This window comes from Mesoplodon bidens (genome assembly GCF_964165515.1).
Source record: "Mesoplodon bidens genome assembly, chromosome: 3".
NCBI classification, from domain to species: Eukaryota; Metazoa; Chordata; class Mammalia; order Artiodactyla; family Ziphiidae; genus Mesoplodon; species Mesoplodon bidens.
In genome coordinates, this window is record NC_138178.1 from 46050738 (window position 1) to 46074712 (window position 23975).

Below are 23975 nucleotides of genomic sequence, written 5' to 3' on the forward strand. Positions count from 1 at the left end.
TGTTTAAAAAAGAAAACTTAAGATAGATCTGTTCTCAATAACAATTTTCTAAACTGTTTTTAATCAATTAAGAGGACAAAATAGAAATACGGAATTTACTAAATTCTATTTCTGACTAGAATGAGATAGTACTATGTTTTAGAATGGGTACAATTATAAACTTAGTAATAAAATTATTATGCTATTTTGGTTTTGTATAATCAACTTTATGATTTTATAGACTTCAGTACATATTCCCTTATAATCTTGTTTCTTTAAGAAGCAAGAGTCCTAGTCTTTTCACTATACCTTCAAATAACTACAGCAGCTTTCCTTCCTGAATTAAGTTAGGAATCTAATGACTCAAAAAATGGATCACTTCTAATAAGCTGATCAATGAGATTAAACAGCTCATGTCTATGGCCTAAAACTTCCAGTTACTAAGCAAATCTCCTCTGGGTTTTTTTTTTTAATTTTTAAATTTTATTTATTTTTTATACAGCAGGTTCTTATTAGTCATCAATTTTATACACATCAGTGTATACATGTCAATCCCAATCGCCCAATTCATCACCCCCCCCACCCCCTCACTGCTTTCCCCCCTTGGTGTCCATACATTTGTTCTCTACATCTGTGTCTCAATTTCTGCCCTGCAAACCGGTTCATCTGTACCATTTTTCTAGGTTCCACATATGTGCGTTAATATATGATATTTGTTTTTCTCTTTCTGACTTACTTCACTCTGTATGACACTCTCTAGATCCATCCACGTCTCTACAAAAGACCCAATTTCGTTCCTTTTTATGGCTGAGTAATACTCCATTGTATATATGTACCATATCTTCTTTATCCATTCGTCTCTATATGGGCATTTAGGTTGCTTCCATGACCTGCCTATTGTAAACAGTGCTGCAATGAACATTGGGGTGCATGTGTCTTTTTGAATTGTGGTTTTCTCTGGGTATATGCCCAGTAACGGGATTGCTGGGTCATATGGTAATTCTATTTTTAGTTTCTTAAGGAACCTCCATACTGTTCTCCATAGTGACTGTATCAGTTTACATTCCCACCAACAGTGCAAGAGGGTTCCCTTTTCTCCAAACCCCCTCCAGCATTTCTTGTTTGTAAATTTTCTGATGATGTCCATTCTAACTGGTGTGAGGTGATACTTCATTGTAGTTTTGATTTGCATTTCTCTAATGATTAGTGATGTTGAGCAGCTGTTCATGTGCTTCTTGGCCATCTGTATGTCTTCTTTGGAGAAATGTCTATTTAGGTCTTCTGCCCATTTTTGGATTGGATTGTTTGTTTTTTTAATATTGAGCTGCATGAGCTGTTTATATATTTTGGAGATTAATCCTTTGTCCGTTGATTCATTTGCAAATATTATCTCCCATTCTAAGGGTTGTCTTTTTGCCTTGTTTATGGTTTCCTTTGCTGTGCAAAAGCTTTGAAGTTTCATTAGGTCCCATTTGTTAATTTTTCTTTTTATTTCCATTACTCTAGGAGGTGGGTCAAAAAAGATCTTGCTGTGATTTATGTCATAGAGTGTTCTTCCTATGTTTTCCTCTAAGAGTTCTACAGTGTCCAGTCTTACATTTAGGTCTCGAATCCATTTTGAGTTTATTTCTGTGTATGGTGTTAGGGAGTGTTCTAATTTCATTCTTTTACATGTAGCTGTCCGGTTTTCCCAGCACCACTTGTTGAAGAGACTGTCTTTTCTCTATTGTATATCCTTGCCTCCTCTGTCATAGATGAGTTGACCATAGGTGCGTGGGTTTTCCTCTGGGTTTTCTATCTTGTTCCATTGATCTATTTCTGGTTTTGTGCCAGTACCATGTTGTCTTGATTACTGTAGCTTTGTAGTATAGTCTGAAGTCAGGGAGTCTGATTCCTCCAGCTCGGTTTTTTTCCCTCAAGACTGCTTTGGCTATTTGGGGTCTTTTGTGTCTCCATACAAATTTTAAGATTTTTTGTTCTACTTCCATAAGAAATGTCATTGTTAATTTGATAGGGATTGCACTGAATCTATAGATTGCTTTGGGTAGTATAGTCATTTTCACAATATTGATTCTTCCAATCCAAGAACATGGTATATCTCTCCATCTGTTGGTATCATCTTTAATTTCTTTCATCAGTGTGTTATAGTTTTCTGCATACAGGTCTTTTGTCTCCCTAGGAAGGTTTATTCCTAGTTATTTCATTCTTTTTGTTGCAATAGAAAATGGGAGTGTTTCGTTAATTTCTCTTTCAGATTTTTCATCATTAGTGTATAGGAATGCGAGATTTCTGTGCTTTAATTTTGTATCCTGTTACTTTACCAAATTCATTGATTAGCTCTAGTAGTTTTCTGCTGGCATCTTTAGGATTCTCTATGTATAGTATCGTGTCATCTGCAAATAGTGACAGCTTTACTGCTTCTTTCCCAATTTGGATTCCTTTTATTTCTTTTTCTTCTCTGATTGCTGTGGTTAGGACTTCCAAAACTATGTTGAGTAATAGCGGAGAGAGTGGACATCCTTGTCTTGTTCCTCATCTTAGAGGAAATGCTTTCAGGTTTTCACCACTGAGAATGATGTTTGCTGTGGGTTTGTTGTACATGGCCTTTATCATGTTGAGGTAGGTTCCCTCTATGCCCACTTTCTGGAGAGTTTTTATCATAAATCGGTGTTGAATTTTGTCAAAAGCTTTTTCTGCATCTATTGAGATGATCATATGGTTTTTATTCTTCAATTTGTTAATATGGTATATCACATTGATTGATTTGCACATATTAAAGAATCCTTGCATCCCTGGGATAAATTCCACTTCATCATGGTGTATGATCCTTTTAATGTGTTGTTGGATTCTGTTTGCTAGTATTTTTTTGAGCATTTTTGCATCTATATGCATCAGTGATATTGGTCTGTAATTTTCTTTTTTTGTAGTATATTTGTCTCATTTTGGTATCAGGGTGATGGTGACATCATAGAATGAGTTTGGGAGTGTTCCTTCCTCCACAATATTTTGGAAGAGTTTGAGAAGGATGGGTGTTAGCTCTTCTCTAAATGTCTGACAGAATTCACCCGTGAAGCCATCTGGTCCTGGACTTTTGTTTGTTGGAAGATTTTTAATCACAGTTCCAATTTCGTAACGTGATTGGTCTGTTCATATTTTCTATTTCTTCCTGGTTCAGTCTTGGGAGGTTATACCTTTCTAAGAATTTGTCTGTTTCTTCCAGGTCGTCCATTTTATTGGCATACAGTTGCTGGTAATAGTCTCTTAGGATGCTTTGTATTTCTGCAGTGTCTGTTGTAACTTCTTTTTCATTTCTAATTTTATTGATTTGAATCCTCTCCCTCTTTTTCTTGATGAGTCTGGCTAATGGTTTATCAATTTTGTTTATCTTCTCAAAGAACCAGCTTTTAGTTTTATTGATCTTTGCTATTGTTTTCTTTGTTTCTATTTCATTTATTTCTGCTCTGATGTTTATGATTTCTTTCCTTCTGCTAACTTTGGGATTTGTTTGCTCTTCTTTCTCTACTTCCTTTAGGTGTAAGGTTAGATTGTTTATTTGAGATTTGTCTTGTTCCTTGAGGTAGGCTTGTATAGGTATAAACTTCCCTCTTAGAACTGCTTTTGCTGCATCCCATAGGTTTTGGATTGTTGTGTTTTCATTGTCATTTGCCTCTAGGTATTTTTTGATTTCTTCTTTGATTTCTTCAGTGATCTCTTGGTTATTTAGTAACGTAGTGTTTAGCCTCCATGTGTTTGTGTTTTTTACGTTTTTTCCCCTGTAATTCATTTCTAATCTCCTAGTGTTGTGGTCAGAAAAGATGCTTGATATGATTTCAATTTTCTTAAATTTACTGAGGCTTTATTTGTGACCCAAGATGTGATCTATCCTGGAGAATGTTCTGTGTGCACTTGAGAAGAAAGTGTAATCTGCTGTTTTTGGATGGAATGTCCTATAAATATCAATGAAATCTATCTGGTCTATTGTGTCATTTAAAGCTTCTGTTTCCTTATTTAATTTCATTTTGGATGATCTGTCCATTGGTGTAAGTGAGGTGTTAAAAGTCCCCCACTATTATTGTGTTACTGTCAATTTCCTCTTTTACAGCTGTTAGCAGTTGCCTTATGTATTGAGGTGCTCCTGTGTTGGGTGCATATATTTATAATTGTTATATCTTCTTCTTGGATTGATCTCTTGATCATTATGTAGTGTCCTTGTCTCTTGTAACATTCTTTATTTTAAAGTCTATCTTATCTGAGATGTGTATTGCTACTCCAGCTTTCTTTTGGTTTCCATTTGCATGGAATATCTTTTTCCATCCCCTCACTTTCAGTCTGAATGTGTCCCTAGGTCTGAAGTGGGTCTCTTGTAGACAGCATATATATGGGTCTTGTTTTTGTATCCATTCAGCAAGCCTGTGTCTTTTGGTTGGAGCATTTAATCCATTCATGTTTAAGGTAATTATCAATAGGTATGTTCCTATTACCATTTTCTTAATTGTTTTGGGTTTGTTTTTGTAGGTTCTTTTCTTCTCTTGTGTTTCCCACTTAGAGAAGTTCCTTTAGCATTTGTTGCAGAGCTGGTTTTGTGGTGCTGAATTCTCTTAGCTTTTGCTTGTCTGTAAGGCTTTTGATTTCTCCATGGAATCTAAATGAGACCCTTGCTGGGTAGAGTAATCTTGGTTGTAGGTTCTTCCCTTTCATCACTTTAAGTATATCATGCCACTCCCTTCTGGCTTGTAGAGTTTCTGCTGAGAAATCAGCTGTTAACCCTATGGGAGTTCCTTGTATGTTATCTGCCATTTTCCCCTTGTTGCTTTCAATAATTTTTCTTTGTCTTTAATTTTTGCCAATTTTAATACTATGTGCCTTGTTGTGTTTCTCCTTGGGTTTATCCCGTATGGGACTCACTGCGCTTCCTGGACTTGGGTGGCTATTTCCTTTCCCATGTTAGGGAAGTTTTCGACTATAATCTCTGCAAATATTTTCTCTGGTTCTTTCTCTCTCTCTTCTCCTTCTGGGACCCCTATAATGCGAATGTTGTTGCGCTTAATGTTGTCCCAGAGGTCTCTTAGCCTGTCTTCATTTCTTTTCATTCTTTTTTCTGTTCCGCAGCAGTGAATTCCCCCATTCTGTCTTCCAGGTCACTTATCCATTCTTCTCCCTCAGTTATTGTGCTACTGATTCCTTCTAGTGTATTTTTCATTTCAGTTATTGTATTGTTCATCTCTGTTTGTTTGTTCTTTAATTCTTCTAAGTCTTTGTTAAACATTTCTTGCATCTTCTCTATCTTTGCCTCCATTCTTTTTCCGAGGTCCTGGATCATCTTCGTTATCATTATTCTGAATTCTTTTTCTGAAATGTTGCCTATCTCCACTTCATTTAGTTGTTTTTCTGGGGTTTTATCTTGTTCCTTCATCTGGTACATAGCCCTCTGCCTTTTCATCTTGTCTATCTTTCTGTGAATGTGGTTTTTGTTTCACAGGCTGCAAGATTGTAGTTCTTCTTCCTTCTGTGTCTGCCCTCTCCTCCTTTGGTTGTTAATATAAAATGAACCAGATACATGTTTTCTCTTTGGTAGGCTTCACTATAAGCATCAATTTCACGTCCCCTAACTAGACTGTACGCTTACAGAGTGTGAGGACCGCAACTAAACATTTCTTCTGATCCTCTTGAGCTCATGCTGGGCACAATGCAAGCACTAAGTAACACCAGGGAGGAGGTTGGGTGGATCCAGCTACTACTTCTAAAGAAATATCAAAAAGTACTCCAGCTGGACAGGAAGGAAGGATGCTTGAAACATTTGCAAAGAGGATTTCAGCCAAGGAAAAGTAAGAAAATCAAATGCACTTCCTAGCACTCTAGTCTGAGTTTAAATTCTCGGAAGGCTGAACAGTTTGCATTACTGGCTCTGGTCTGGGACTGCATAGGATCTGCACCACTATTAGAGCAGTTATGTGTACAACCTGGAGAGCCTGGGTAGAACGTAGCCCTTCAGCCAAACAGATGCCAAGAGAGTAGCATCAACCCTAACTTCAAGCAGAGAAGAGCTGGAGAGTAGTGGCAGGCCTCACCTGGAAGGAGTCTATGCAAATCCTATAGAATTTCACATTCTGGAATGAAACAGATAATATCCTAGGATTAGACTGAAGCTCAGGACCTCACATTCTGAGATATTTGGTTATTGATTATCTTCACAGAAAATAATGTGATTACCTACATGCTATGGACAGGCTCTGGATAATACTAATCGTTGACTGCAACTTTGAAGGCCAATATCCACTGTGATGGTTAACTGCAAGTGTTGACTTGGCTAAGCTATTTTGCCCAGCTGATGGGTCAAACACTGAACTAGATGTTGCTATGAAGCTATTTTTTAGATGTGATTAGCATTTAAATCTGTAGATTTTGAGTAAAGCAGAATGCCCTCCATAATGTGGTGGCTCTCATCCAATCAGTTAAAGGCCTTAAGAGCAAAGACAGGTTTCTGGAAGCAGCAATTCTGCCTCAAGACTATAACACAGAAACCCTGCCTTAGTTTCCAGCTTGCTGCCCAGCACTGCAGATTTCAGATGCATTAACTCTTACCTGAATCTGCAACCTGCCAGCACCACCTCACAGATTTCAGACTTGCCAGCTTCCACTATCATGTAAAGCAATTCCTTAAAGTAAATCAATCCCCCCCCACCTCATTATCTCTCACTCTCTCATTCTGTGTGTGTGTGTGTGTGTGTGTGTGTGTGTGTGTCCTATTGGTTCTGTTTCTCTGGAAAACCCTGACTAATACAACCATTGAACTTGAGAAGCACAGCATCTCCGCCTGGAATATGGAATATAGGCGTCTCCTAAAGCTTCAGAGGCTGTATGCATGCAGACATAGCTCTTGGGTAGTGACACAGAAGCACTAACTTTTGCACTGGTGGGTAGAATTCATTTAAAGGCACATCATTCTCAAATGTCCCATCACCATCAACATCACCACCACCACAACCATCACCAAACTATGACAGTTTTAACCCCCAGCTTCTTAAAACTGGCTGAAAAAGTATCACTTATATTGCAAATATCTTCCAGATGACTAGAAATACTTTTTCCTTAAAAGTGTACCTGTGCTCTTCGCTGTAAATTTCCAAAGAGAATCTGCTAGGAAAAGGATGCACTTCTAATTTAGTTGTGAATACTACAGGATAAAATGACATTTACAGTGCGTAGGCCAATTTACTGCTACACAATCAAGCCTGTTATTCCATCAATGGCTATAGTTTCTATGACATCTCAGGTGATCTGTACCCTTGAATTACCTGCTAGGACTAACAACAAATCAGAGCATTAGAATGATGAGCACCACTCTGTTCTAATTATTTCTTGTTCCCTTTTGCTAGTAAAGTGAGCTTCTTAAGAAAAACTACATTTCTAGTGCATAGCAGAGTATCTAACACAGTAGATGCCCGAAATGGCATACTGTAGTTAACACACAAAATGTGATATCAGAGAACCACAAACACATGATCCCATGAACGTGAAATAACACTTTGTATTAATGATGAAAAATTTTCTGAGTGCTTTGATAACTACTATCTCATTTTATTTTCATAATATATTTATCAGATAGGTAAGGCAAATACTGTTATTCCAATTTTTAAACATGAGAAAATATTTTCAGAAGGATTAAATAATCTGTCTAGGGTTATAAGCTAATGTACCAAATCACAAGCCAGACTACAAGTACTCCTGACTCCTTGGTATGGGGATCTATAATATCCTGTTAAGTGCATTATTTTCCTTTTGCTTTTAGAAATATTCCATTGTTAATATCAGAAGCAATGCTTTTTTTCTTTCGACATATCGTGATACCCAGTATAGTCTCTATACATGGTAAATGGTCAAAGAGTGTTAATGCACCGATCAGAGCATGATAAATATCAGTTTTGGCAATGAAGAGTCACACCATACTAAGATTATCAGCAAAAAAGACCAGATAACTATAAGCAGGGTGGAAAGCATAAACATGTCCTCCTTGTGGACAATATGCAAATAACTCAAATAAAATAGTTCACCAGTTATGTACCCAAGAATCAGGAAGAAATTCATATCAGTGTCACTAACAAGGAAAAATAACACATGACCCAGCAATTCAACCCCAAAATATGAACCTTAGAGATACACTCATACACATATATCAGGAAACATAGCAAGAATGTTTATCAAATGGTTATAGCAAAAACCTAGAAACAATACTAATATCTATTAAGGAGGATAAATACATAAATTATGGTATTACAGCATTTGCAGATGAAGGGAAAACTATGCATCTGTAAAATGTCTTATTACAGATCGACCTTACAAATATAACATTAAGCAAAAAGCATGTCACAGAGGAAAGTATGCAGAGTGCTACTATTCTAATAAAATCAAAAATATGAAAAAGGAAACTACTATGCTTTTAGGGATACATACATACATGATAAAATTTTTTAAGTAAGAAAGATAAACACACTTTTCAGGACAGTGGCTACTACTTGCAGGGGATGAAAAGGACATGCTATTGGGGAGGAGTATGAGGGGTTTTGAAGATTTTGGTAATATTCTAGTTCTTAAGTTGAGTAATAAGTGTACAGATATTTATCTTATTATTTAAAATAAAGATTTATATTAAATATATTTTTTGTATGTCTATTTCATGATTAAAAAAACACCAATACTAAATTTCACCTGGTCCTATCTAGAAGGAAAACAGATCTATAGCGACAGAGGGAAAAAACAGAAGACATTCCCTATTCTATTAAAAAAAAAAAGGCAAAAATACAAACATTAAACAAAAAGCTCTGTGACTAACCAAATCTGATAAGCAAATCATCAACATCTGTCATTCAGCCTTACAAAATTAGATTGCCAGTTAGTGCTGAAGTCTCCCTTGGCTGCAAAAAAGTACCTTTGCCTGTTATGATACTAACTAATGATTTCATCTGCAGTATCTTCAGTTACTAGTATAGTTATCACTTCTTGACAGAAAAAACAAAGTGTTATATAGTCCAACACTAAAAATAGATTCTTTAAAAAATCCCGTTTCTATGTTAGCTACAAAATGAATAAAACTGTTTAATTTCTTTTTTGGTGCTTCTGTTTGGTAACTGATAAGCTTTGAATATATAACACTGTTCTTACACCTTCATATTCAAATCTTACAGGTTTAAAATGTAAACGTAAGATGCTAAAAAGAAGGTTTGAAATAAAGTTCCAAAGAGACAAACTAGGAAAAGGATAGGATTTCAAGACAGTCTTTAGGAAATCAGGAATCAGAACTATCCTTTTATAAAAATAAAGTCAGGTTATATTTGCTTTTTGTCCCCCTAAGGGCTGGCAATCCTTCAGAGGACTTTACTTCATCGGTGTAGAGAGGATAGCTTTCCTTTGTAGAATAGTGGGGATAAGGGAGAGGATGGGATGTCATAACTGGATACAGGTAACCCCAAGAAATCCACTGGAGTGAGGAGGGGAAGGCTCCTGAGCCTGGGACTACTGACCAGGGTACAAGGATGAGTGTGAGGGAAGGCCAGACAAAGAGGCTGACTTTCCTGCATCTCCTGCCACATCAGGCCTTGAGGAAGACCGTTGAATCTGCTGAGAACTGACAATCACAAGAGGTGCCTGGGAGAACAGAAGGGTAGAGAGTAGCACCAGGAAAGAGGGAAAAAAAATTTCTATCTGTCCACCATTTTGCCCAGAGTCTCCATAACCATCCCAAAAGCATCCCTCACCTCACAGATCCCCAGCCCACTTTGCCTTGCTGCTCTACTGAAATATACCCTTGCTTCACATTTTACACTCATACAACAGAACTCACCAATCGATTTTCATCAAACACTTCAAAAAGAAGCCGGTGCTGCTGAGGGTGAACCTAAGTAAGACAAAAACAACCTTTCTTTAAAAAGAAGTGAACATCGGAACTATATTCAATATCTTGTAATAACCTATAATGGAAAAGAATCTGAAAAATTATGTGTGTGTGTGTGTGTGTGTGTGTACTTTGCTGTACACCAAAAACCAACACAACATTGTAAATCAACTATACTTTTAATTAAAAAAAAGTGAACATCAACCCACAAACACTGAGAAATAAATGCTTGAAAATGTTACCATTTCCTAATTCCTGTTACTTACAATATATTTTAAATTACACAATATACTTAATATATACAAAGCTCAGACCAGTCACAAGTCACCCATTTTCTAGTAATTTTTCCATAATGACAAAGTGGATTTGGTTGCTTATTTTTCCATTTTTTCTAAAATAGAATAAAAGAAAGTAAGATAAAATTTCTTTTTTTTTTTTGGCCACACGGTTTATGGGATTTTAGTTCCCTGACCAGGGATAGAACCCACACCCTCCACAGTGAGAGCCTGGAGTCCTAACCACTAGACCTCCAAGAAATTCCTGAAAGTGAGATAAAATTTCAAAAAATTACATATTTACAAGCACTTAAAAATACAGATAAGATTTTAACTTATTATCAATTTTATGTACTCATTTTTTATTTATCAGGTTAGAAATACCCAAAGTGGATGTTGATTTTATGGAGACTAGTGTTCTGAATCCTTTTAGTAATGACTTGATAAAACCAATCTTGTTTATACTATATAAAGTACATAGGCAGTCAAAAAGTATACACTGAGTTTTCACTTACTGTTTATATCTTATAGCACGAGTAAAATTAACATGCAGTAATTTATTTTTCAAAGCCAATGCTTTCATTTTTGCTGAAATGTTTCAATATCAAGTTAATATCTACTAAATATCAAACACAAAGAAAATCTTTAATAATTTGTTATACCAGAGGTTAAGATGATGTATGAAACATTCTCACATTTAAGTTGATATTTTCTCTATGATAAATATATTACATTAAACACTGAGATATTTTAAAACTTTGGTTTCCATGTCAAAAGTATCGACAGCCTTCAGAAAAAAGTCCTATATGTGTGACAAAGATATAGAGATACCTAACCCAATGTCCACTCTCCCTTATGTTCTTTTGAGAACATAATCCTATTTTACCTGCAACAAGTGCCCGGGGTCACCACACTGCAAAACTCTTGGGGAGAGGGGCATTAATTTTTTTTTTTAATTGAAGTATAACATAAATTCAGTAAAGTATAAAGTTTACTAACCTTAAATATACAGCTTGATGACTTTTCATACATGTTAACTGTGTCATCATCACCCAGATCAAAATATGGAACACTCCATTCTATTTTATGTATTGTTTTCTATATGAACAGTGCCCTCTGGACTTGTTCAACACTGAGACTCTCAATAAGACTCTAAAAAAATTTCCCTTGGGCTTCCCTGGTGGCGCAGTGGTTGAGAGTCCACCTGCCGATGCAGGGGACATGGGTTCGTGTCCCGGTCCGGGAGGATCCCACATGCCACTGAGCAGCTGGGCCTGTGGGCCATGGCCGCTGAGCCTTCGCGTCCGGAGCCTGTGCTCCGCAACGGGAGAGGCCACAACAGTGAGAGATCCGCGTACTTCAAAAAAAAAAAAAAGTTCCCTTGCACCCGGGGGCAACCAAAGAGGCCAACCTAGCAGCAGTCACTGGGTGGGACTTCTGGAAGAGCTCTTTCTTTCTTTCTTTCTTTCTTTAAAGATTGACTATACTTTTCTTTTTTAAAAACTTATTTATTTATTTATTTATTATTGGCTGCATTGGGGCTTTATTGCTGTGCAGGCTTTCTCTAGTTGCAGCGAGCGGGGCCTACTCTTCATTGTGGTGTGCAGGCTTCTCACTGCGGTGGCTTCTCTTGTTGCGGAGCATGGGCTCTAGGTGCGTGGGCTTCAGTAGCTGTGGCACATGGGCTCAGTTAGTTGTGGCTCGTGGGCTCTAGAGCACAGGCTCAGACATTGTGGTGCACAGGCTTCGTTGTTCTGCAGCATGTGGGATCTTCCCGGACCACGGCTCAAACCCGTGTCCCCTGCATTGGCAGGCGGATTCTTAACCACTGCGCCACCAGGGAAGTTCCTGGGAGAGCTCTTTAAATGGGGCTGACTCAGCTGGGAGAGATGTCACTTTTGCCCTTTGTACTTCTTTTTCCTGTGTGGAACTTGGTTAGGACAGGTGGCACCCCTACAGTCATATTGTAACCATGGGGCAACTATGAGGACAGAAGCCCCAATTAAGGGCTAGATATGCCACGGGGATAGAAAAAACAGTGTTAAGACAATAATCTTTTCTAGGAGGATATAGAGGAAATTGGGGGGAGGAGATGACACTTGAGCTAAGACTTGAAAGATGGGAAGAATTTGAATAAGAAAATATAGATAATATTCACAGCAAGGAGATCGCAGGAGGAAAGGCATGGGGGCAGAATGAGCATGTTGTAAGATCAACTGATAAGAACATTTTTGTGTTAGAAAGTGGTAAGAAAAATTTGGTTAGTCAGGGTAGAGCCAGACTGAGGGCACTGATATCCAGAAAAGGAATTAAGACTTGATTGGTATGGAAGAAAATTAAGCTTTTAAATGAAAAACTGATACGATGTAGATCATATGTAAATATTATTTTGTCAGTGATACACAATAAATTGGACTAGAGAGAGACCCTGGAGTCCACAGAGACTGTGGCTCTAGTAACTCAGGTATGAAGTGATGAGAGCTTTGTCTGTGATGGTCCCAGTGAGACTAGGGAGGGAGACAAGAACATGAAAAATATTTTGAGGGAAAAAATAAAGTCTCAATGTCTAACAAAATACCTGGCAGACAATGTAGATGTGCAATGAATATTGCTAAGAAAATAGATATATGTGACTTGAATAGGCCTCTGCTGTCCTGGTTCAGACTATAATTAATAGCTTCCTAACAGGATGCTCTACCTCAACTATCTTACCTTTTAAATCTACCTTTTCTATTACAACTGGAGTGACCTACCTAAAAGATAGCTTAGGCCATCTTTACTGCCCTACTCAAAAGCTGTTCTTGGATTGATCCATTGATCTTTATGTAGTGTTCTTCTTTGTTCTGTGTAATAGTCTTTATTTTAAAGTCTATTTTGTCTGATATGGGAATTGCTACTCCAGCTTTCTTTTGATTTCCATTTGCATGGAATATCTTTTTCCATCTCCTTACTTTCAGTCTGTCTGTGTCTCTAGGTCTGAAGTGGGTCTCTTGTAGACAGCATATATATGGGTCTTGTTTTTGTATACATTCAGCCAGTCTATGTTTTTTGGTTGGAGCATTTAATCCATTTACATTTAAGGTAATTATTGATATGTATGTTCTTATTACTGTTTTCTTAATTGTTTTGGGTTTCTTTTTGTAGGTCTTTTCCTTCTCTTGTGTTTCTTGCCTAGAGAAGTTCCTTTAGCATTTGCTGTAAAGCTAATTTGGTGGTGCTGAATTCTCTTAACTTTTGCTTGTCTGTAAAGGTTTTAATTTCTCTGTCGAATCTAAATGAGACCCTTGCTGGGTAGAGTAATCTTGGTTATAGGTTTTTCCCTTTCATCACTTTAAGGCAGTCCCTTCTGGTTTGCAGAGTTTCTGCTGAAAGGTCAGCTGTTAACCTTATGGGGATTCCCTTGTGTGTTATTTGTTGTTTTTCCCTTGCTGCTTTTAATATGTTTTCTTTGTATTTAATTTTTGATAGTTTTATTAATATGTGTCTTGGCGTGTTTCTCCTTGGATTTATCCTGTATGGGACTCTCCGTGCTTCCTGGACTTGATTAACTATTTCCTTTCCCATATTTGGGAAGTTTTCAACTATAATCTCTTCAAATATTTCCTCAGTCCCTTTCTTTTTCTCTTCTTCTGGAACCCCTATAATTCGAATGTTGGTGCGTTTAATGTTGTCCCAGAGGTCTCTGAGACTGTCCTCAATTCTTTTCATTCTGTTTTCTTTATTCTACTCTGCTGCAGCTATTTCCACTATTTTATGTTCCAGGTCAGTTATCCGTTTTTCTGCCTCAGTTATTCTGCTATTGATTCCTTCTAGAGAACTTTTAATTTTACTTATTGTGTTGTTCATCATTGTTTGTTTGCTCTTTAGTTCTTCTGGTCCTTGTTGAACGTTTCTTGTATTTTCTCCATTCTGTTTCCAAGATTTTGGATCATGTTTACTATCATTACTCTGAATTCTTTTTCAGGTAAACTGCCTACTTCCTCTTCATTTGTTTGGTCTGGTACGTTTTTACCTTGCTCCTTCATCTGCTGTGTATTTCTCTGTCTTCTCATTTTGCTTAACTTACTGTGTTTGGGTTCTCCTTTTCACAGGATGCAGGTTTGTAGTTCCCGTTGTTTTTGGTGTCTGCCCCCAGTGGGTAAGGTTGGTTCAGTGGGTTGTGTAGGCTTCCTGGTGGAGGGGACTAGTGCCTGTGTTCTGGTGGATAAGGCTGGATCTTCTCTTTCTGGTGGGTAGGACCGCATCTGGTGGTGTGTTTTGGGGTGTCTGTGAACTTATTATGATTTTAGGCAGCCTCTCTGCTAATGGGTGGGGTTGTGTTCCTGTCTTGTTCGTTGTTTGGCATGGGGTGTCCAGCACTGGAGCTTGCTTGTCGTTGAGTGGAGCTGGGTCTTAGCGTTGAGATGGAGATCTCTGGGAGAGCTCTTGTTGATTGATATTATGTGGGGCCAGGAGGTCTCTGGTGATCCAATGTCCTGAAGTCGGCTCTTCCACCTCAGTGGCTCAGGCCTGACACCCGGCCAGAGCAACAAGACCCTGTCAGTCTCACAGCTCATTACAACTCCACAGCTGAGGGCAAGGGGTTTCTCTCAGCTCCAGGTTGCAGTGCTCCAGGTAAGTGTTCAGATTGGCTTGCCTCCCACAGACGTCCAGAGCAGTCTGGACAAAGCCACAGAGCATCTCATGTCTCACTCTCTGATCCTCCTTGCTCTATCGACTTTGGAGCTGTTGCCCCTGTTTCAATCATGAGGCTTTAGAGCTCTGTAGCAGATGCTATTAGAGCTCAGCCTGTCATCCCATGGATCCCTTCAGCATTTTTGTGCACACCTGCTCCCCAAGCATGTGCTCTCTCAACAGCAGCAACTGCATCTCCTTCAACCATCAGTTTTAATATATAAAATATAAATAACTAAAAATGTAACATGTAATTGTTGAATGTTTAGGCTTTTCATATATAGAAGCAAGAGATGATTAGCAGAGATCACAGATGTAGAAACAGAAAAACTGTCCCCAAAGAAAAGAGATACTTAAGAAACACCTTTAAAAACTGTAAGGTATATCCTTAGAAAAATTTGGGAAAGTCTTGCATCCATAAAGCTAAAATAGGGCACTATAAAAAGAGGCAAGGAGTGGTGTTGCAACTAAAAATAACTGCTGAATTCAAATATAAGCAATTTTAGGTAAATTTGCAGAAATCTCCCAAAATGTAGAGCAAAAAGCTAAGCTGAAGGAAAATATGAGAGAAAATAAAAAGAGGATTTTCTGAACAGATTCAGTGAAAGAATTAAGCCCTAATGCCCTAAAACAGAGGTTAAGTAAGTTACAGCTTATGGACCAAACCCAGCCAGGCATTTGCTTGCTTTTTTTTTTTTTAAACAGCCCATAAGATAATAATTTTTTTTTACATTTTAAAATGGTTACCTTTTAAATGGCTATATAAGTACCTACACAGTAGCCTCAATCTTTGTCTCCTGCCTGTGTGACACCTAAAATATTTACTATCTGGCCCTTTATGAAAAAGTTTGCTGACTCCTGTCCTAAGACATTTACTGTATGTTATCTATTGCTTTATCTCATATATCTAGGATGGAACTCAGTAAGACCATCCTTGGAATATGTGAGGAAACTATCACTAAAATCATTTTCTGTGTTCTGTGGTTCACATGAGGAATTCTGACTGAGAAAGATAAGAATCAGTCTAGGTAACCCTGCACCCAACTAGCTGGAATCCCCAAACAATAATACAAACAGAGGGAAGGAAATTATTAAAGAAATTATTCACATGAAAATTTTCAGAGCTGAAGGGAAACAGTAGTCTTTAAATTGAAATGCTTATCAAAGGCCCAATACAATGACACTGTACACACAAGGTATAATACTGTGAAATTTTAAAACACCAGGGTAAAGATAAATCATCACATTTTTCACAGCGAGAGAAGGATCAACTCCAAAGGAACAAGAAGCAGCCTTTTCAATACCAATACCATGCTCAAAGTTGATAAAGCACTGTCTTCAAGTTTCTGAAGAAAAATGATTTTCAACCTAGACTCCTATGAGGGGCCAAACTACTGGCCAAACATAAGTTGGCTATCTACTACTCATCTATCATAGCTGGAAGTCAGTTTGGGACAGGGATGTGTGAGCTATTCAGCAGGATGGGAATAAGGGCCAGCATGACAAACAGAAACAGTTAAAGAGGGGTTACTTCTGGGAAGCAGGAATAGGAGGGGAGAGGTTGGGGCACCAGAGTCTATTGCTTTTCATTATAAGCCCCTTTATACTATCTCATTTTAAAGCTATGTGTGAATTCTTTGATGAGATGATTTTTTTAAATTTATTAAAAATAGGAGTAAAGCTATGGTCATAAAAATAGAGTCTACAGGGTCATATTTATAGGAAAGGTATAAGAAGAAGAAACAAAAATAAAAATATTGAGATAAGCTTTTTGAAAAATGTCTAAGTCTATAAACGCATAAAAGAGTAGAGGAAAAAAACACTTTCCAGAGGAGTAACCAAATTCTCAAAGAAGGACAAAGGTATTGACAAATGTCAATTTATTCTCTGGTATTCATAAAGAACCCGAAGTTATGCTCCTGGAAATTATGCTGGTGGTTGCAGGAAAAAAAACAATGCAGTCATACTTTTTAAAAAGCTTTATAAAGATATAATATATATACCATGTAACTGACCCACTGAAAATGCACAATTCAATGGTTTTTAGTATATTCAGAGTATGCAACCACCCTCACAATTCTGGAACATTTTCATCACCTCAAAAAGAAGCCCCATGCCCTTGAGCAGTCACTCCTGATTTCCCAACTTCCTCAGTCTCAGACAACCTCTAATATATTTTCTGTCTCTATAGATTTGCCTATTACAGACATTTAATATGAGGAGAATCTTACAATATGTGGTCTTTTGTAACTGGCTTCTTTTACTTTGCATAATGTGTCCGAGGTTCACCCATGTTGTAGCATGTATCAGTACTTCATTCCTTTCTATAACTGAATAATATCCCACTGTATGTATATACCCCATTTTGTTTATCCATTCATTTGTTGATGGACCTATGGGTTGTTTCTACTTTTTTTTTTTTTTTTTGCGGTACGCAGACCTCTCACTGTTGTGGCCTCTCCTGTCACGGAGCACAGGCTCTGGACGCGCAGGCTCAGCGGCCATGGCTCACAGGCCCAGCCGCTCCGTGGCATGTGGGATCTTCCCGAACCGGGGCATGAACCCATGTCCCCTGCATCGGCAGGAGGACTCTCAACCACTGCGCCACCAGGGAAGCCCTGTTTCTACTTTTTGACTATAATTAATAATGATGCTATGAGTATTCATGTACAAGTTTTTGTGCGGACATATGTGGTAAGTAGATTTTAAAATAAAAACTGTGTAAAAAGTAAAATGAAATAGATAAGTATTTTTACAAGCTTTAAGCATTATATAAATAGAAACTATCTTTGCATTTTTATCTACATATTTTATGTTTTTCTAATTTGTTTCTCTATACAGTTATTGCTTATCAACAAATATAAAAATGAATTATAGATACACAGCCATGGGGGAAAAACCCAAACAGTAAAAAAAAAAAGATATTCAGTATAGTGAATTATAAATCTCTCACCCTTTCCCCACCCTCAGAGAAAATACTGTGAACAGTTTCTTGGTCCTTCTAGAAGTATTTTTTGCAAATACCAGCATGTGAGAAAGCTGTTCTGTTTTTACACAAAAAGGTGCATCATATATATAATGTTTTGCACCTTTGTTCCTTCATTTAATATATTTTGAAACTTAACATCCTATCAATACATATACCTCTGTCTCTTTTTAAACAGCTGATGAGGATTTCATTATACAGCTACACCATACCTTACTTAGTGCTTTATTAATGGGGCACCCTAGCCTTCTTCCTAGCTAACAGAATTCTGATTTTATTCAAATAATGGATGATAATGTGTGTCAGGGATACAGGCAGCTACTCCCTACCCCGACCCCACCCCCCCAGGAGCTGACTTCTGATTCCTCTAAGCCTCCCGGTAATTCCACTCTCTTTACTAATGACTGGGTTAGAAATACACACAACATAATTCCGGCCCAAGAGACATGAATCAAAGTCTCCTAGGGAAACTTTTGGAAAAGGGTCCTTCACTTTTTAAAAGAGACTTGTGAGGAAACATTCTCCCCTACCTCTGGACATCATCATGGGAGGCTATGTCATTAGGAACTGCTGCAAGCTTCTTGTGACCATGGACAGAAAGGCAAGAGAATCCCAGAGAGGTTAGGATTACTTGAAGCTGAAAGCATCCTAAATGATACACTTCAGAAGGGTCTTCCCTAAATACCCTACATTGAGAGAATCCCCTCAAGTCTCTAATATCCCCTGATACTCACTCCATAGCACCCAGTGTTTTCCCTTGACAAGTCTCAGCACATTGGTAATTCTTTTGAGGAACTAGTTTATAGGGGTCCACAGCAGACAGTAAGCTTCGCTGAGGGTAGGGACTGTGGCCTCACATTAATAAGCATTAGCAAAGTGACTGGGAAAAAATATCACACCAATTTTGTGTGTGTGTGTGTGTGTAGGTGGAGGAGTATAAATACATGGATAAAAATACATAGGAAAAAATACCAGACTATCACACAATCAGTGGTGGCATTATGGAGATTAAATTATGGCTGATTTTTTATTTCTCTTTCTAAAAATATCTGTGGTGTACAAGTTATGTTGCTTCTGTAACATAATACTAATATATTCATGAACATATACACATTTTGTAAATATGATGAGTATGAATACTAAAGATATAAAGTGAGCACCATGGGTGTACAGGGAATGAAGTGGGGCTGTCCTTTTTCAGATGCTCATACACTATGCTGATGCACAGATTATATAATGTGTACATTGCTCCTAATGTGTCAAACTTTTTTCCCTCCTGATAACTTGCCTCCCTTGGTCTCATATGAGCAACTATAAGTGTAGATTTTACTATAATTTTCTATTGAGCATTAACTTCAATTTGGAGTCTCCCCTGTTTGTTAATCTACCAGTAACAGTTCTCCACAAAAGACTTTCTTCGAACTTCACGTTTTCTCAAAGATATAAAGGCTCCCTTCAACTTCTGGCCACAATTTCCATTTGGCTGAATGCCCAATAATCAACATTTTACTGTACTCTGTTATCTCAATAGACATTTTTATGTGAATACATTCAATGGAAAACATTTTGTGCTATGTATAAATAATGATATAAATGACAAGAAGAAAATAGAGGACCTCACATAATTATGTCCTTTGTACAGCAAGTATTAAATCGCCATGTGTTTTCTATATCTAGCTGTGATGAATTAGCATTGATCCACAAAAATTTATCTAGTTACCCTTGCAATAAATTTTCAAATTTCTGATTAAAATAAATGCACAGCCCATGATCCCAGAATAGAGGAATACTGGCTAGAACATTTGGCAACAGTGAAATTATAGTAAAAGAAACAATGAGTAAAAGGCAGTAAAGTACTGAGCCAGGTTTATCATCTACAAATGGCCTTCTTTCTTATTTTTGTAGTAACATCTCTAACTCAAGAGTAGTACCTACTTTCAAGTATCCTTTCTAATAAAAAATCAAGACCATAAAAAATAATGGGAAGATTTTTAATTACAGTTTTTAATGAAAATTAAAAAAATTTTAATTACAATTTTAATTCCTCTAATGGATAACGATATTATCTACTTCTACCCACACCTTGATATTCTTTTCATCCCTGATATTGGTCATTTGAGTTTTCTTTCTCCATTTTTTCCTCCTTTTTAAAATTAATTAATTACTTTATTTACTTTTGGGTGCATCGGGTCTCTGCCATTGTGCACGGGGCCCCGCCCCAGCTGCAGCGAGCAGGGGCCACTCCTTCATTGCAGTGTGCAGGCTCCTCACTGTGGTGGCCTCTCCTGCTGCGGAGCACGGGCTCTAAGTGCACAGGCTTCAGCAGTTGTGGCACGGGGGCTCAGTTGCTGTGGCTCATGAGCTCTAGAGCAGTCTCAGTAGTTGTGGCACACGGGCTTAGTTGCTCCGCAGCATGTGGGATTTTTCCGGACCAGGGCTCAAACCCATGTCCCCTACATTGGCTGGAGGATTCTTAACCACTGCGCCACGAGGGAAGCCCTGAGTTTTCTTTCTCTCTTATTAGGGCTTGCTATGGTATAGCAATTTTATTAATTTTTTCAAAGAACCACCTTTAGTTTCATTTATTTTCTCTACTTTTTATCCATTTTCTATTTTATTGATTTCCATTCTTATTTCCTTCTCTCTACTTTTTACTTTTTACTTTTTGGTTAAGATAGAAACTTAGATAATTGATTTTAAATCCTTTTTCCTTTGTATATAAGCATATAAAGATGTAAATTTCCAAGCACTGAATTAGCTCATCCTGTATTCTGATATGTTATGCTTTAATTATCAGTCAGTTAAAATGATTTCTAAATTTCCTTATGATTTTCTTTTTAATCGTGGCTTATTTAAAATACATTGTTTAATTTCCAAATATTTATGGATTTTTGAGATATATTGACATATCCAGATATACATGTATAATATATATCCCAGATATACATTCCAGAATTCTATTTAAAGGTTGTTGTAATCAGAGAATATATTCTATAGAATCTCAAGCCTTTTAAACACATTCAGACTTGTTTTAGGGCCCAATATATGGTCATCTTGGTGAGTGTTCCATGGACATATAAAAAGAACGTATATTCTTCAGGTACAGGCATACTTTGTTTTATTGTGTTTCACAGATACTGCGTTTTTTACAAATTGAAGGTTTGTGGAAAACCTGTGTCAAGTGAGTTTACTGGTGCCATTTTTCCAACAGCACTTGCTCACTTTGTGTCGTTATGTCACACTTTAACAATTCTCGCAATATTTCAAAATTTCTCATTATTATTATATTATGATACCATTGTCATGGTATCTGTGATCAGTGATCTCTGATGTTACTACTGCAAAAACATTATGACTCCCTGAAGGCTCAGATGATGGTTAGCATTTTTTAGCAATAAAAAATTATTTTTAAATTAAGGTATGTATAGTTTTTATAGACGTAATGCTATTACACACTCAACAGACTACAGTATAGTGTAGGCATAACTTTTATATGCACTGGGAAACCAAAAAAATTGTGTGATTCACTTTATTGTGGTGGTCTGGAACTGAATCCTCAATATCTCTGAGGTATGCTATATCAGATGTAGTGTTTTATACATGCCAAACAGGTTAAGTTGATTGATAGTGTTTTTCAAATCTTTTATGTACTTACTGGATTTTTGTTTTTTCGTCTAGTTGTTTTATCAATTATTGAGAGAGGAGTGACAAAATCTTTATTCTGGATTTATTTCTCTAGTTGGTTCTGTCAATTTTTCCTTCAAAATTTTGAAGTTCTTCTATCAGGTGTATTCATAGGATTGTATGTCTTCTTGATGAATAAATGCTTTTATGATAATGAAATCTCTCTGGTAATACTCTTCATCCTGAAGACTACTTCATTTAATAATAATACAGCCATATCAGTGTATTGTTTTGTTTGGCTTAGTGCTGGTATACCTTTTCCTGTACTTTTACTTTTAACCTGTCTGTGTCTCTATACTCAAAATGTGTCTCCTGTAAACAGCATAGAGTTGAATCTTGCTTTTTTGTAATTATTGAGATGGCTTGTTTTATGGTTTGTTATCATCTATTTCTTTTCTATTTTTTTATTCCTCTTTTGTTCCCTTTCACCTTTAAAAAATTATTAATCAAGTATTTCTTGGTATGCCATTTTATTTCCTTTAATGGACTTTCACCTATAATATTTCATTTTAATTTCTTAGTGACAGTTCTAAGGATTACAATATGCATCCTTAAATGTCACAATTACAAGAGAGTTGAGCCACTTTAATCACTTTCAGATCTCTTTCAAGAGAACCTGCATAGCTGATTGGCAGCCACAGCTAACCATGTACCTTTGAATCTACCCATTGGGTTCTCTTTGCTTTCTCTCAAAGGCTGGGCACTCTTGCCCAACACAGGACTTCTCTAACAGACAACCTTTGCTGGGAAACTCTCCATCAGTCTGGGCGAGACTTTCTCAGAACTGTGCTGCAGTGTGAGACTCTTCCTTCCCAGTCCTTTCGCCCCTCTCCTTGAGCAGGTGTTAAGCCTGCATCATGAGGAGAAGGCTCTTCCCATCTGTGTGTCTTCCCTGTCTGACCTTCACAGGTGCTTCCCCAATAAACCTCCTGCATATCTAATTCCATCTTGATGTCTGTTTCTTAGAGGGCCCAAACCAACACAGATGGTATGAGTAGTGGGGTTTTAGGACCAGCCCACACTCACTTGGCTGGCAAGGATCTCCCTATCCTTAGTAGAATGTGGGACATATATAGTCACTGGCAGAAGATGGTGGTCCAATTCCTAAAGACTTCTCCAGGGGTGCCCTAGGGAAATGTCCTGGTAGAGGGAGACAACCTTGCCAGTTTGATGTATAATGCACTTGAAAGGTAAGGGAAGAACAATACCTACAAGGACAATGAAGTTGTCTAGTTTTTACTATTGATGACTTACAGAGAGACAATGAGAAAATAAGGGCAGTTAACAAAAGCAAAAGGTTAAATCTGAGAGACAGAGGGTCTCTTTGGTAGTGTATAAAGAGGCCTGCACCTCCTGAAGTGGAAAAGAGGACAAAACTGAGGAGCAGTGTCAGAGTTGACAGGGTTGCAGACCTCAGAGACATTTAAATGCTCAGTCACTGTGGGTCTATTATGTCAATGTCAGGGCCCTGGCTGGGAAAACCTGGGATCCTGATGTGCAGGACAGGAGGATCTCGATGGACGCTCCTGAGGATTTTGGTTCTGCAGGTCCCTGAACCCTCAGAGCTTGCAGAGTAGAGTATCTCATCCCTCTGTAATAAGAGCTGGCACTTCCCACATGCAGGATGACATTGCAAAAGCTGGTCCCCACACTCTCTCCTCAGGAGTTTTCCCCCACTTCTCCCCTGGTTATCAAGATAATAATCAGTGTTAAATCCCAGCTGGGCCTGATATAGGATGAAAGCGATTACATTTGGAAGAAGCTTCAAGAATTAAACAGCATGTCCTGGCACGAGCCAGAGGAATATCTCTGGGACTACAATTGATCAAAGGGGCAAAAACATAAGACTGCATAAGCAAGAATTCATTGACATGGAGGCACCTTCTCAGGACAACGGATTGAACATCCTGTCAAGGACCCCATGAGATGAGACAAAGTTGCTGCTAGAGTGGCTCCTAGAAGCCTGAAAAAATAATGAGCCAAGTGGAAATGCCTGAGTTGCCCTGGCATATGGTAGGGGAAGGAATAAAAAGGCCAAGGGAAGTTGGCATGCTAGAATTAAAAGAAAAAAATATATATATATAATATGAGGCCCAAATACCTACCAGATGCTTATGTTCCATGCAAGGGGAGGGAACCACAGTCATCAGGTGTGTGCTGGTAAGAGGGGCAGCAGCATCACCCAGAAGTGCAGTGGTGGCTCTCGTCTGCATGCCAGGACTGCTGGTGGGAGAGGCGGTCAAAGAGCTGGGCTCCTTAATAGCCATGCATGGGGATGAGCCTCCCCTTCTCCAGTAAGAGGCCAGCCAGTGACATTTCACTGCTAGAACCAAGGGGGCTACAATTATTGTAATGACCAGCCACGTAAGAGGGCCACTGAAGCTGACTTGACCTGTAGGGTATAGAGCATGGCGCCCCTTAGGGGCAAAATAGGCAGGTGATCAACAAAAGTGCTGCTTAACATCTACAATTCTAAGAAGGAAGAATG

General features: G+C 37.9%; 1 protein-coding gene across 1 annotated transcript in view; it reads right to left on the reverse strand.

Annotated features, from left to right (window-relative positions):
• NEDD4 (NEDD4 E3 ubiquitin protein ligase) overlaps positions 1–23975 on the reverse strand; it is a 151174-nt gene that overhangs the window by 103979 nt on the left and 23220 nt on the right. Inside the window, exon 5 of the mRNA XM_081227372.1 lies at positions 9818–9871. Coding sequence (XP_081083498.1) covers positions 9818–9871 — 54 coding nt within the window. The remainder of the gene's footprint in view (positions 1–9817; positions 9872–23975) is intronic.